At 39.1% G+C, this 14,936-nt stretch overlaps 1 protein-coding gene across 1 annotated transcript in view; it reads right to left on the bottom strand.

The window, feature by feature from the left end:
* The window catches only part of LOC306855167 (forkhead box protein J3-like), a 108,808-nt gene that overhangs the window by 32,168 nt on the left and 61,704 nt on the right, over window positions 1-14,936 (bottom strand). Inside the window, exon 3 of the mRNA XM_079393640.1 lies at window positions 4,837-4,911. Within this exon, the coding sequence (XP_079249766.1) occupies window positions 4,837-4,911 (75 nt within the window). The remainder of the gene's footprint in view (window positions 1-4,836; window positions 4,912-14,936) is intronic.

The following is a 14,936-nucleotide window of genomic DNA, read 5'->3' as shown; positions in this document are numbered from 1 at the left end:
CATGAGATGTTCAGTCATGTTTATTTGCGTTAAAACTAGCAGTACAGAGGAAGGAATGATCGCATTCACTCGCGCTCCGCTCTGCACAAGTCTGTGGCGCGTCACGGCTCAGACATGGGAGCTGATACATACACACACACACACATAGGCTGTATCCGAAATCGCCCCCTATACCCTCAAATAGTGCACTATTTGAGGGAACGGCCATTTTAAGTGGTGTTCGAAACCTTAGTGGATGTTCTCGAGTGCACTCATTCAATCCCACAATGCACCGCAAAAACGAGTGTACAACCGATGTACACTCAACGGCTAGAGAATCCCCAGAATGCACTGTGAGAGTCGCGCGCCGAGTCAATTCCCGCGTCTCGCCAGAAGATGGCGCCCGCAGCTGAATCATCCATCCATTGATTTTAGAAGCGCTGGTCCACGGCGTAATACAGTGGAATACAACAAAGGTACAAAATTAATTGTAAATTGACTATTAGGGTTTATACATAATTTCCGTGACAGAGTTCAAGATAAATCCTTCAATCTTACTACTGGAGCTGCCCGTTTCAAATTATTATTTAACAGGAAGCAAATATGCAAAAGCGGCAGTCCTTCCGGTGCACTTAGTGTCCGAATTCACTCACTCGTTTTCATTCACTCCTTCAAGTGAACTATATGAGTGGACTAATGTAGGGAATAGTGAATGAGGGTATAGGGGGCGATTTCGGATACAGCCATACACTCACCTAAAGGATTATTAGGAACACCTGTTCAATTTCTCATTAATGCAATTATCTAATCAACCAATCACATGGCAGTTGCTTCAATGCATTTAGGGGTGTGGTCCTGGTCAAGACAATCTCCTGAACTCCAAACTGAATGTCAGAATGGGAAAGAAAGGTGATTTAAGCAATTTTGAGCGTGGCATGGTTGTTGGTGCCAGACGGGCCGGTCTGAGTATTTCACAATCTGCTCAGTTACTGGTATTTTCACGCACAACCATTTCTAGGGTTTACAAAGAATGGTGTGAAAAGGGAAAAACATCCAGTATGCGGCAGTCCTGTGGGCAAAAATGCCTTGTTGATGCTAGAGGTCAGAGGAGAATGGGCCGACCGATTCAAGCTGATAGAAGAGCAACTTTGACTGAAATAACCACTCGTTACAACCGAGGTATGCAGCAAAGCATTTGTGAAGCCACAACACGCACAACCTTGAGGCGGATGGGCTACAACAGCAGAAGACCCCACCGGGTACCACTCATCTCCACTACAAATAGGAAAAAGAGGCTACAATTTGCACGAGCTCACCAAAATTGGACGGTTGAAGACTGGAAAAATGTTGCCTGGTCTGATGAGTCTCGATTTCTGTTGAGACATTCAGATGGTAGAGTCAGAATTTGGCATAAACAGAATGAGAACATGGATCCATCATGCCTTGTTATCACAGTGCAGGCTGGTGGTGGTGGTGTAATGGTGTGGGGGATGTTTTCTTGGCACACTTTAGGCCCCTTAGTGCCAATTGGGCATCGTTTAAATGCCACGGCCTACCTGAGCATTGTTTCTGACCATGTCCATCCCTTTATGACCACCATGTACCCATCCTCTGATGGCTACTTCCAGCAGGATAATGCAAAATGTCACAAAGCTCGAATCATTTCAAATTGGTTTCTTGAACATGACAATGAGTTCACTGTACTAAAATGGCCCCCACAGTCACCAGATCTCAACCCAATAGAGCATCTTTGGGATGTGGTGGAACGGGAGCTTCGTGCCCTGGATGTGCATCCCACAAATCTCCATCAACTGCAAGACGCTATCCTATCAATATGGGCCAACATTTCTAAAGAATGCTTTCAGCACCTTGTTGAATCAATGCCACGTAGAATTAAGGCAGTTCTGAAGGCAAAAGGGGGTCAAACACAGTATTAGTATGGTGTTCCTAATAATCCTTTAGGTGAGGGTATATATTAGTGCTGTCAATCGATTAACAAATTTTAGTTGCACATTTTTTCTGAAATGAATTGCGATTAATCGTGATTAATCTCACCAAGCATTAAAGTTTTTAAATATACTGCAATCTTCAAATTAATGTACAAAAAAAACTGAGTATATTATTTTCAATATTTGTTTAGTGGCATCGTTTTTTATGACTGAAGGAGAGTATCACTGATATAGCCATTCAACAATAGAGTATAAATGAGAGCTATCAATTTTAACATTTATTGGACTTAAAAAAAAAAAAAAGACTTTTAATTTAACTTAAAACAATCTTTATATAAACCCACTATAATAAATGTCATATTTAGCTACCTGTGCCCTTCAGCAAGTAGGAAATATACAGAAACTGAATAAAGTTAAACAATAATTTCTAAATTAAATAGATGAATTCTTAAAGCTACACACACGCACACAAACACACACATATACACACAATAAATAAAAATTACATATTACAAAGCTACAGCATTACCCACAATGCCATGCTCCAGTCAAGTCAAGCACTGTGACGTGAAGCTTAAAACAGTTTTGACTTGCCACTGATTACCCAGGAATACGCATGACGTATCATTAGAGAGCGACGTGCACAGCAAAAACGTCAAAAGCATATCCTGACATTCAGTGAATAAATCATCATACTGTAACTGTACTCTATGCAAATTAATAAACAGCACATGGCACTTGAATTGAGAGGTGAGCTGATGTGAAAGGGTTTTCAGTTTCTTTATAAATTCTAATGTAGCACGAGTAGCTCAAAAATGTTAAATGTTAAAGGTAGTGAGTGCTCCCACACAATAAACAGACTAGATAAGTACAGTTACTCTCAAATAGTTTAACAAACGGTGAAACATGATCTTCACCTTGCATCACCATTTACGCATTATATTCCATCATTAGACCATCAGAGTTCATAACATGCACGACAATTTCCCTGTAACAAACATCCTAGTGTTCTTTATTTCAATTTAAATAACCATGTTCCTGTAATTGATGCAGTGACGATGAAGGACAGCTGAAGGTGACTGAGAACGCTGGCAGTCTGTTACACCTAGCAGATGTAATTTAAATTAAAACTACTGCAAGACACTTTTACTGTGGAAGGGAAGGCTGAGTAGCGTTCCTTTTAATTAGCTGAAAAATCTTGAAAGACCGAAAGCCCTTGGGAGGGGAGTATCTGTAGGCTGCTACACAATCCCTGAAGAGAAAGCAACATTTAAAGAAATCCATGAAAGAAGAGTTTACATGAATCTGAAATATAGGGCAATACAATAAGATTGTGTTGAGGTTACCCCTTTAGATAATACACTCAGCTGAACCCCAAAATTAAAAACCATTAAAGAAATGTACTAAAGAACATTAATACTCCTCCCTTAACAATGACCATCGCAAATCAAGTAGGCTATTATATTTTTCAAAATGAAGTAATACATTTATAACATTTAATAGCACCTTACATGTATTCACTTAGTAGATGTTTTATAAAAAACAACTTAAAATGGGGAAGATCTAAATACAGTACATACTATTGTTCAAAAGTTCAGGGTTGGCAAAATTTGTGTTAAACTTATCAACAGTGACGATAAAGACTGAAGGATCATGTGACAATGAAGTCTGGAAAAATGTGTATATTATTATATATTTTAACAGTAATTCAAATAGAAGACAGATCATTTCAATTGTAACATTTCACAAGATTACTGTTCTTAATTTCTGATCAAATAAATGCATAAGACTTTCAAAAATGCAAATATATAAATATGCATGTGCTGGGTTTTGCAGTGGCTTAATGGTAAACCTTACAATCTGGATTCTAATGGAAATAATCAGCAAGACAGTCTCAATGCAGGTTAGACCTCTCTGACAAAAAGTCTACTCAAGGGCAAACGCGATTGTATCTGCCCCAAAGTTTGGCCTTCCTCATTCTCAGCAGCTGCTGCGGATCACAAAGGTGAAGTTAACAATCGTTTTTGCCATCTCTGAGAAGCACGCCTCAGTTACTATCTCTCACAAACAGCAGGGTCCATATTCCTGCCGTATTACAATATTGATGGAACATATCAAGAGAGCCCCGCGCAGCTTTGAAGTTCTCCTTCCAGGGGGGAGGGCTGTGTGGAAGGAGGCAAATTCTAAATTGAACATTAGGGATGCAAGCATGTTGGCCATGCATTCGGAATAGAATCCATCCAGCGATAGATTATTTTGTATTTAGTGGAGCACATCCCAGGAGTGTCAGTATCAGAGGATTACAGCAAAACATGAAATTAGCATTCAGTCCCCATCCCATGCATGCCTCGGCTCTTCTCTTTATGTCGCGCTGTGAGCGTATGTGCGTGAACGCGCTTGCACAAGATGGCTGAGGATCCAGAGAAATAAGTGTGTATGTGTGTGTTTTGGCAACGGTGCTTTATGAAAGAAAAAAACAGGTTAACCGGGGTCCATCGATGCTGTATTGATGCACTGGCAACATTGTATATATTTCAGAAAAATAAACATGTGTTATCAGATGTGCATGCTTATTTTGAGATGTATATCGCTCTGCACTCTGGCCTACACGTGAATCAGTCTGGGTTGTTTTTACTCTGGCGGTACGCCGACTGAGGGGAAGCAGGTGGTGGTCTTCCCCCCTCTCGTGCAGTAAGTGCCGGCTGAAGTGCTTTCTCCTCTCCCTGAGAGAGCTCCGGAAAGCGCTTTTAAAACGTTACTGCAAGTGCTCGCTCTCATCTATTTTCACAAGGACATTTTTTAACGGCCGAATCTGCTCTGGAAGCGGCGTTTTGTATTTAGCAAATGTACAAAACCTGCATTTCTGAATAAAACAGCACTACATATGGAGGAAAAAGAAAACGCTCACCTTTCCCGGGTCATCTTTGGAGCGAGGCACTTTGAGAAAACACTTGTTCAACGAGAGATTGTGCCGTATTGAGTTCTGTAGGAGGAAAGGGAGAAAGAAGTGTTTAGATTGTTTATAGGTTAATGAGACTCCCGCATGATATTACACTACAGAGTACCTAAAACCCTCATTTACATGCAGCCTATAGCGCGCTGTCAGACGGCGGCGTAGCAATCGCGAGCATGTAGGGTCCCTGTAAATAAGAGAATATGAATAAAACACTGGGGTATTATAACCCAGAGCCTGCGTCATCTTTTCTGCACTATGCAAAGCAACCGGGCCAGAGAAATATATTAAACAGATTCATCTTGCTGCAGACGACAGCCTAAAAAAAAACTAAACTGCAGGACGATTAGAACGATTGCAGAATATTGAGCCTCCTAAACTCAATAATAAAAACCCCTGACTCAACTATTTTTAACTACACACAGATTTTTCATAACTTCTGAGATTCCCTCACATGTCTGAATGCACTGAAACTGATGTGACAAAGAAAAAATCCTTTACATGAAGGATGTCCTGAGGTTAATTTAAAAAAAGAGAAAAAAAAAAGAGATCCAGTTTAATAGCATAGTAATTAATTAATCATCCTGTTCCTCAGGGGGATATGAATTATGCAAATTATTTTTTTTAAACTTACACAATTCTTTAATGAGCAAAAGGTAATTTTGCAGCATGCGAGGGATGAATCAGCAGGAGGCGGCTTGAACGCACATCATGCTTGGCGCATTCCAGCTGGAGCTCAGCCAGCCACTTGGCTTAAGACACTAGAAACGCACAGGTTTTGAAATCATTTGACCAAATTGTGTTGACAGATGGCTGTGATATAAAAGCTCTGGGATCTTTGCATGAGCTGGTCTGGTATGGAACGAGCCTACTGCGAGAGAAACGCTCACGAGAGAGGCGATTAGATGAAAATGCTAAGCAAACACACAGTCGAGGTTAATATGTGATGAATTTGTGTGAAATAACTACCGCATAACATCTAATGAGGGCAATAACGGGCCGTTTCCACTGGGCCGATCAGGGTTGACTGCAGGTGTGTGTTAGATGTTTAACAGCAGACCGAAGGGAACGACACGTCAAGGAAAGGGAGTCTCCGACTGCGTCAGCAGTACTGAAACCATTAGTGGCAATAAAGGTGAGCTCTCCAGGACAGCTGAACCTGATAGTTCATGAGAGGCACGCATAAAAACAAAGGCGGGTCAGAGCAGTTTAAAACCCATGGTTGAACCCACTGCATCTGTCCACAGACCCTAATCTTGTAGAGCATTAAAACTTTAGCAGCCACAGCAACTCCACACTGCAAGATCCAAGGTTAGTCACTCAGACAACGTCACATTCTCTCCCTGGAAAAAAAAAAAAAAAAGAGAACACCACCAACTACTTAAGCCTGCTCTGCGATAGCAATGTGCAATTTGGCCATTTTAAATGCTTGAGTACTAGACAGATAAAACAGAAGGGTAAGTCGAAGAGGGCAGATTAGGGGTGCTCCGATCAGGATTTTTGAGGCTGATCATCGATTGCCCATCACAGAAAGCAGTACCTGCCGATCCAATCACCGATACCGATCTTTTTAAAGCCATATTTTTATTATGTAGAATTATTTATAGTGATACTCCAATCAGTAATATTAGACATTTATTCAGTGCCTGAATTTCATTTTTGAAAATGGGGGGAATTCCCCTCTTAGGTGACTCTTGTGAGAGAGGATTTTTTTAATTTGAGGGGCGGAGGGGGGCATATTTTAGACATTTTTGAAAAATATACATTCATCTCACCTAAATGTTCAATCATCCATTTTTACAATTGTGCAATTGTTGCAGAAACGCTTACACACAGCACAAGTCTGATTTCACACAGGAGTCCACTACTGATCCATCAATTTAACACAACATTTATCCATTATTTTGATTTCAAATCCAAACATTGTTACTGAAAATGCTTTTTCATTGTGATTCTTTTTTCTTTTACAGAAATACAATCTTTATAGATGTGTTTAAATGCAATAAATAGCTGATAAGAAACACATTATTCAATGCTTTTTCCTTTTGCATTTAGGCTACTTCTAGATTTATATATTAAGTTACTCAAGCAAGTTCCCGCATCTGGAACACACTACTGGACCGCAACCGCGTGCAGTGTTAACGCTCTGATCTGTTAACATGAGCACGGAAAAATATGCACCATACGCACTGCAAACGGACTAATGTGAACCTGGCATTATGTGTGTGCGCTGCGAGTGCATGGTCTCCAGGAGAGCGCACGATCGCTGAAAGGTTAAACACTGGGAAAAAAATTAACAAGAAAAGCAATTTATAAACTTTAGTAACGATGCGACACTGCCTCTATCGTGCAAATGACAATTCCTGTGTCAACTATGCATGATTTGAAGCCATTTGCGCATTTTGAGAGGGAAAGCACGCGATGATTCACACAGGCTGTTTATGAAATGATGTCTCACAGAAAGTTTCAAATTACTTTATACGTTAATTAATAAACATTAATTGTACTTCACCTTCATCATTATAATTATTACACCCGCACGAGACAGAGACTGAGACGGTGCTGCTGCATGTCGTGCCAAACCTCTCACTGCATGCGCATCATCAGCTAGAGATTGGGTTTTTGCGATCGGCATTTTTATAGACCGCCGATCAAACATTCCTACGCGATTATCGGCTTGATTATGATCGGTACCCAATCAATCGGAGCACCCCTAGGGCAGATTAAGCAAGATCTTTCTGTTTTTTTATTATTATTATTACAAGTATGCATCAGATGGACATGCTTCAGCTCATGGGTTTCACAATCTGCACAGGATCACTGAATAGATGAAACGGATCACTTTCTTGTTCAAAGCAATGATTCTGTATCCACCTTCTATCAGGTTAGGTGGCAACTAGCTAAGTGGACATGCAGGTCAGACAGGCAGGTCTTTTCCCTGGCTGTCACGCTCTCGCTTTTGTCCTCCACTGCTTTAACCTCCCTCTCTCTTCTCTTCTCTGTCTCTTCCTCTGCTGGGGGCTGGAGGGTTCAAGGCTGGCTCAGCAGGGCTCCTGCACACAGACATGGCTAATAAGCACTACTGCACCAGTCCAGTCTGTCTCCAACTCTCTATCAGGGGAACTAACCAGGAGAGCCGCAGGGCCAGCTGCCATTCTGACACTTTGAGTGTGTGTGTGTGTGTGTGTGTGAGAGAGTGAGAGAGAGAGCGAGAGCGAGAGCGAGAGCGAGAGCGAGAGAGAGAGAGAGAAAGAAAAGAAATGACCAAAAGAAGTCAGGGTGTGACAGCTTGTGTGTGTAAAAGCCCACTCTTTATCAGATGGACATTCTACAGTGAAAGCTACCAAATCCAATGCATGCTATGAACATTAGCAGCATGCCATACATGACCAACAGGGTTTTGCTATAAAACTTAAGTGATTTATTTTCTTAATGCATTAAGACCTCTACATTATCACACATATATAATAGATATTTTAATATAAATAATAGATGCATTTCATATTTCATAAAATGGTATAAATAACTATTAATATTATTAATACGAATTAAAAATATAAGATCTATTTGACAATTAATTTCAAATATTTCAATGATAAATATATGCATTCCATATTTTATGTACCAATACATAGGCCTACATAATTTATGACATGCATGTTTATAATATAGAATGATGCAATAAAAATATACTACTACTAATATTAACAATAATAGTAAATGACTAAATATGGCATCTGATGTCATTTTACTGCTGTAATAAAATATTTCAATTTAATCTATTTTATTTACTATTTACTAAATAGACTTAATTACATTTAAAGTTTAAAGTTTACCTTTGACAAAATAATCAGTTTCAAAAAGATAAAAAACTCCTTCCATAGTTCTCTATGAATCATGTATTCCACATGGGTTGCAAATGCTTTTTCGTGTTGACGACATGATTATTCATGACATGAAGTGCTACAATGCCTTCCATCTTTGCACACTTAAGGTAGGACATGTAACCTGTCTAAATTCAGCAGAGAGGCCTGCTTGTCAGTGAACTACATACCAGAAACACCCATTTGACTTTTTTGACCCTGCGGTCAACCTGGAATATGAGTTTTGATGAGCTGTGTCTGTCTTATATATCACTACATTAACAAGCACGTCCTGTATGACAGCATTTTTAAACACACATGTAAAACCAAAGGTCAGCAGATCACTCCTGAACATAAATGAAATATACTAGAGTGTAAAAAATATTCCACAACACATGAAATGATGTGCAGCTAACACTGCTGAATGTCTTATGGTTGATTGCATAGATTACAGCTGGAACTCAGAAGCACTGCAGTGCAGTGAAGTGATGAAGAGGAGGAGGAAGAGAGCTGTAGGAGTCATCAAGGATGAGGAGCTACAGTAAGAGGGTCAGACACTGAGCTCTGTGGGAGTGCCTGTCCATTATGGTCTCGGTGGGCTGAGATGTACCTGCGTTCCACAGTGGGAGCGCTCTTTAGTAACCCCCCCATGCAAACGGGCTCACTGACAGTCAGCGCACACATCTACCCACTCACCCCTGGCCTCTCGCCCACCTCTCCCAACATGACATAAGGGTAGGCGGGGGAAAGTGGGTCAGGCTGACCTCCTCATCCCGAGTATCAAGCGCTCAGCGTGAGTCAAAGGGACAGGCCGTGTCACAGCGGAGTTCTTCATCAAGGGCGTACTGCAGTACCCTGCCTGCTCAGCCCAGGGAGCCCAGGTTACAGCAGAACCATCCCATCAGTGCCAGCAAATCCAGCCCGACATCCTCACTCGACGCACCACGACACAGAGGGAGACTTTAAATTATGGGGGGTTGGCCAGGAAACCGATGATAACTTGATTACAAGATAAATCCGAAGGTCTCAATGTAAAGGCGCTCTATATAGCAGAGAAGCTATATGCATCCAATTCATATCAGGCTATTATTGTGCTGTAACTGAAAAGTTTAACACAGGAACAATACAATACAATACAATACAATACAATATGCAGTAGGGGTGTGCAATAATGAAAAAAAAAATTATATCTCAATATTTTCTGGAATTTTGTCGATAATGATAATTAGACAATATTTTGATGACCAGGTTATTGTTCTGGTATTTTGGCAGGTTTAGGACTGCCATGGACAGCTGACTCCCATAGATTTTGATATTCTTCATATTCTGTGCAGTGATTAGTTTGCAGGAGTAAGAGAAAATTTTTCCAATAAGTTTAAATTGATTATCTATTATGGGCATTTTTACCTTTACAAGGCCATTTTACAAACCTAATCAAATGTATGCATCATTGTGTGTCAAATTCTTAAATTTAATCAAGAAATTCATATAGTAAGACACTATAGAGCTGTTGCCAATCAAATAAAATTTGTGTTTGCAATGCAGAGGTGGCACAGAAGCTGCATCTGAAGTGCCATTTAGATGCATTCACACAGACTGTATAATGCAGGACATGAACACATTTAACCTGCAGTTACAAATGCATAAATAATGTTTTGATGACTAATAAGCACACGACTATGGCAATATTATTATAATTTTTTAATAAAGAGTTCTTATTATTATAATTTTCAATTTTTATAATATTATTATAATTTTATATAAAATAAAGTATATAAGGCAATGCTAATCGACATAGCCTTTATCACTGCTTAGAATACCATGAAATATGTTGCGTGCTTTATTCTGTGTAAGAAACCACATTATCTCACAGAAGGATTTATTTCAAAAACTCAACTGATGTTATGAAGTGAGTTTGGAGTAAAAACATGTTATTAAATGTAGTATTTTCACGTGGTTTCAGATGGAGCAACGTTTACTACAAAGAGCCGTAGTTCATTGAGAAGCTACGCAAACAGCTGTCATTATCACAAACTATTTCAAAATTGTACAATTATATCATCTGCGATTTTGTTTTTTTTTTAACTTTGTCAGTGAACTACGGCTCTGTGTAGTAAATGCCGCTCCATCTGAAAGCAGGTGATGGAGATTTACTACTAATCACAGAACCAGCTTTACTGACGAGATGTGCATGACAATCGCATTCGATTAATCATGCAGCCCTAAATGCGCACATGCAGAAGTCTGACCTGCATCTCACGTGTATTGTATGCTAGCCCTCTCTTGGTGTTTTTGTGATATACTTGATAATGCCAAATCGCATATCGTTTAAACAACAATTACGATATTATTATATACGATATACAGTATGTCGCACACCCCTAATATGCATTATGCTTACTGTAAAAATAAACTCCATTCCACATTATGGGCACAGGCCTATTTTACTGAAAATATTATTATCCTCAGAAATGTTTTATTCTTTCCAATGGAATGTTACATTAAGCTACTATGATTTAGTTCCTAAAGAAGCATTTCAAAATAAAATGCATTATAAAAAATAATATAGGTTTCAGTTTTATAAAGAAAATTTGTACCAACTCAAAAAAAAAGTTTTCCTTAAGACACAAAACAACAGAGTATATGGAATATGTGTATGACTTTAGCTTAAATTGTTAATTTGGGGATGTGTGTCTAGGCACCAATAAAGTAATTTTTAGCACAATGCTGTACTATCGTGTGAAAGGTGTGGGGGAAAATAAAGAGCAAGGTTGATTGATCGAGTGAGACAAAAAGTAGAGTTTCAATACTCCAGGGCACGGAGGACATCCCAAACACAGCCTGGAATTCCCAGCATTCCTGCTTATACACTATGTGTCACTTTTGTGCAGTGTACCCGTTCCCACCCATCCCATACAGTATTTTGTTTTCTCTCTCACAAATGCATTCAATATCTTTTGACATATGGGCTTTCCCGCAAACCACGCTCAAGTTCCCTCAGCCACTGCAGTTCCTGACAAGCCCTTTGCAAACACAGAGACGTACACAGGCATTTCTTAAGCTTGCAATATCTCTACACACGTTAGGGAATGTAGCACGTTGGCAGACTGTGTTTGTAATGGGTGTGGGAAGATACTAGAGCTGGTTTTTTCATGTACGTGGTGAGAGGAGGCACAAACGGTGCTCTTAACTGGACACGGGGTGGAACACACCATCCAGCTCACAGACTAAACCTGAGAAAGTATCCAGCACCTTTGACAGACAAGCCATGCGACTGCTGCCTGGAACTGGATGCAGTGAGGTTTTAATCCACTTAGAGCATGGAGAATCCCTCACCCTCGGCCACAGCGATGAGGACCGCATGACTGGGTGTGAGAGAGGCTGGAACTAATAAGGCAATAAGATGTGGGGGCCCCTTGTTAAATGAGTAACGGGAAGGCATCATACTGGAGCTGTTTACACCTGGTATTACCATCAGTTTCAGGTGATCCTAGCACAAAAAGACACCAAGTGCAATAAATATTAAGCACTATACTGATTGGCATACAAACGTCTAGCACGTGTAACTGTATGGTTCAAATTGACTGTCGTTTAAAAAAAAAAAAAGTTTCAGCACTTCTGAAAAAAAAAAAAAAAAAGGCTATTTACAACCCAAATACAATGTTGAATGGTTTTCTGCCTCCTGTATGTACTTTTTCTTTAGACTTGTTAACAACATTACAGATTTTTAATGATTAATCGTGTATGAAATGTTTTCCAATGAAATATTCACAATTTTATGGTCACTGCAAAGTAACAATTTACATTTTTAAGGTTACATTCAGCACCTTTGTTTAATGCATTAGGCAGCACTTATTAATTGTGGCTAATGTTAATTTTACATATACTAATTCATATTTAAAAATGTTTAAGTTTTCTAAATTAACACTAATTATGAACAAATGCTGTAAAAAAGATAAATTGTTAGTTCAAGATAACTACCTAATTGTACCTAATTAAGAACCTAATTGTAAATTATTATGAATATTTATATAATTTTATAAATAAACATTTTAAATTGCAATCCCCTAAATTGCTAGCATTTTTAATGCAATTCACAATTACTTTTTTAAATTAAATTATATTTAGCACTGACTACCTGAGATTCACCAGAGATGAAAATTAATACCAGACAAACAACCTTTAAAAGTTAAAGGTTCTTCATGGAATCACCAATGCCAATAAAAAGCTTTCACTTTTAAGAGTGTAAATAGGCTGTGATACACAAGTATGTTCCATATATATCCGTTTTATGGAAAAAAAATAAAATAAAGTTATTTTTCATTTAAATGGCAGACAGTCACTTGAGAAAACACACCAAAGCCGAGCAAATGGCATTTCTAACTTCAGTTTCAAGACAAACAGCCCACAATCGAGCAGCAGTGGACGACTAGTTTAACGATTTCTCAACTTCATTTTTCAAGGACTTCAAAGGTATTTGATCTCTTTTCTCTTGGCATCTAGTAGCAGAGTGTTGGCATGCAACGTTTTTAAAGCCCATTCCTTCTCTGATCTTTACTCACTTATACGTCGTTTTAATAAAACATGAAGATTTTGCTAGCTGCAGCAAAAATGAATGCCAAGGTGGAAACCACAATAAACATAAAGAGCCCCATTACACCGAGATCTGAATAGCTCGCAACGAGAACGAGTTGAGAAGCGGCATGGTCAATACAAGCCTGATGTAATGCCACGTACAGTGTACTCGGTGAAGTATTGCGATAATTAAAATTTGCAGATGCTGTACAAAGTAATATAACACCTTGGGGAACCGACTAATTCTGAGTTTAAATTAAACCCATATTTCATGTAAAGTATGTTAATTCATAAGACTAATAATACATGAGTACCGTGGTAAGTGAGCCCTGAACAGATAGAACAGCCAGTGACTATGTCAAATATCAAGTGCAAGTCTCTGTATTTCTTTGAAAGACAGGAGTGCTGATGAAATAAATAAATAGCCATAATAACCACTTTGAGCATCTTGAGAGTCTGGCTGCATGATCCTCTTACATAAAAAGAGGTGAAAGTGGCAATGAAAGTCTTCCAAATGGACTTCCTCCTCTACATAAGAGCGTAGCTGTAGCTCTGTCACAAACACTTCGCAAGGCTTAGCAAACTAAACTGTAAAAAGTTTTCAATAGAAATACAAAAATTAGTCTCCAACAGTGTGACCAGGGTTCAAAAAAAGAGACAAGAGAGGACTATTCATTCAGATTTTTTTTCCGAGTTAGGCTGGCTTTGTCATCCAAGGTGATTTTAAAGCAAAGAGCGCTTTAAGACCTGAGCCATTTCATACGACCTGACCTCTCTCTGGAGATTTCAAAACCCTCTGTATCGTTTTCTAAATGTGTTCAAGGCTGCAGTACTTACTTTAGATTAACAGCAGAGAGTCCAATTTAAAATAAGGAGTTTAAACATTTTGGGAAGAAATTTACTGGTGTAATTCGGACTAATAGGTAAAAAAACCTCATAAAAAGGCAATTGTCTGGAGTTTTTAGTCAATGTCCTGTAAAGATGCACTTGAAGCAAGGCATGTTCATACTTCAATGTTGAAAGCCTAACAAGAGAGCTTTTTCCGCAATTTTCTAACAACCTTGAAGAACACCAAAGTCCACAGAATCATGCCTTGCTCTGGTTTAGAGAGAAGACATTCAGACTGAGGATTAGCTTGAAAAAAGCCAAGCTCATGGAGGCGCGCCGTGGGCGGAGCTAAAGAGTGACGAGCAGTTGAGCGCCAACAAAACACAGACATTTGATGCCGTTTCACTTACGCCTGCAGTTCTGAATCATGACCGGGATCTTTTATAGCTGGGACCAAGGTTATTTTCGTGCACAAAAACTAAAACTAAGACGAAAACAACTGACGAAAAAACTATTGTCAACTGAAATAAACTAAAAATGTCAAAATATTTGAAAAACTAAATCGAATTGAAACTAACAACAGTTATTGAAACACTAACTGAAATAAAATAATTAACAAAAATAAATAATCGTTTTTGTAATCATTACGTTCTCACCCCTTGGTGGAAAAATATATGAGCTGTGTGACAGTTGAAAACCTGTGTGAAAACCTGTCAATGGCGTATCTCGCGCATGGGGTTATCTGACGGAGAGACGCAAAGCAGTTTAAAGCAGAGTCCTATACGGGTC

The sequence above is a fragment of the Barbus barbus genome (genome assembly GCF_936440315.1).
Source record: "Barbus barbus genome assembly, chromosome: 35".
Classification (NCBI taxonomy): domain Eukaryota; kingdom Metazoa; phylum Chordata; class Actinopteri; order Cypriniformes; family Cyprinidae; genus Barbus; species Barbus barbus.
The sequence above is the reverse complement of the archived record's forward strand: the minus strand, read 5'-3'. Positions and strand labels throughout refer to the sequence as shown.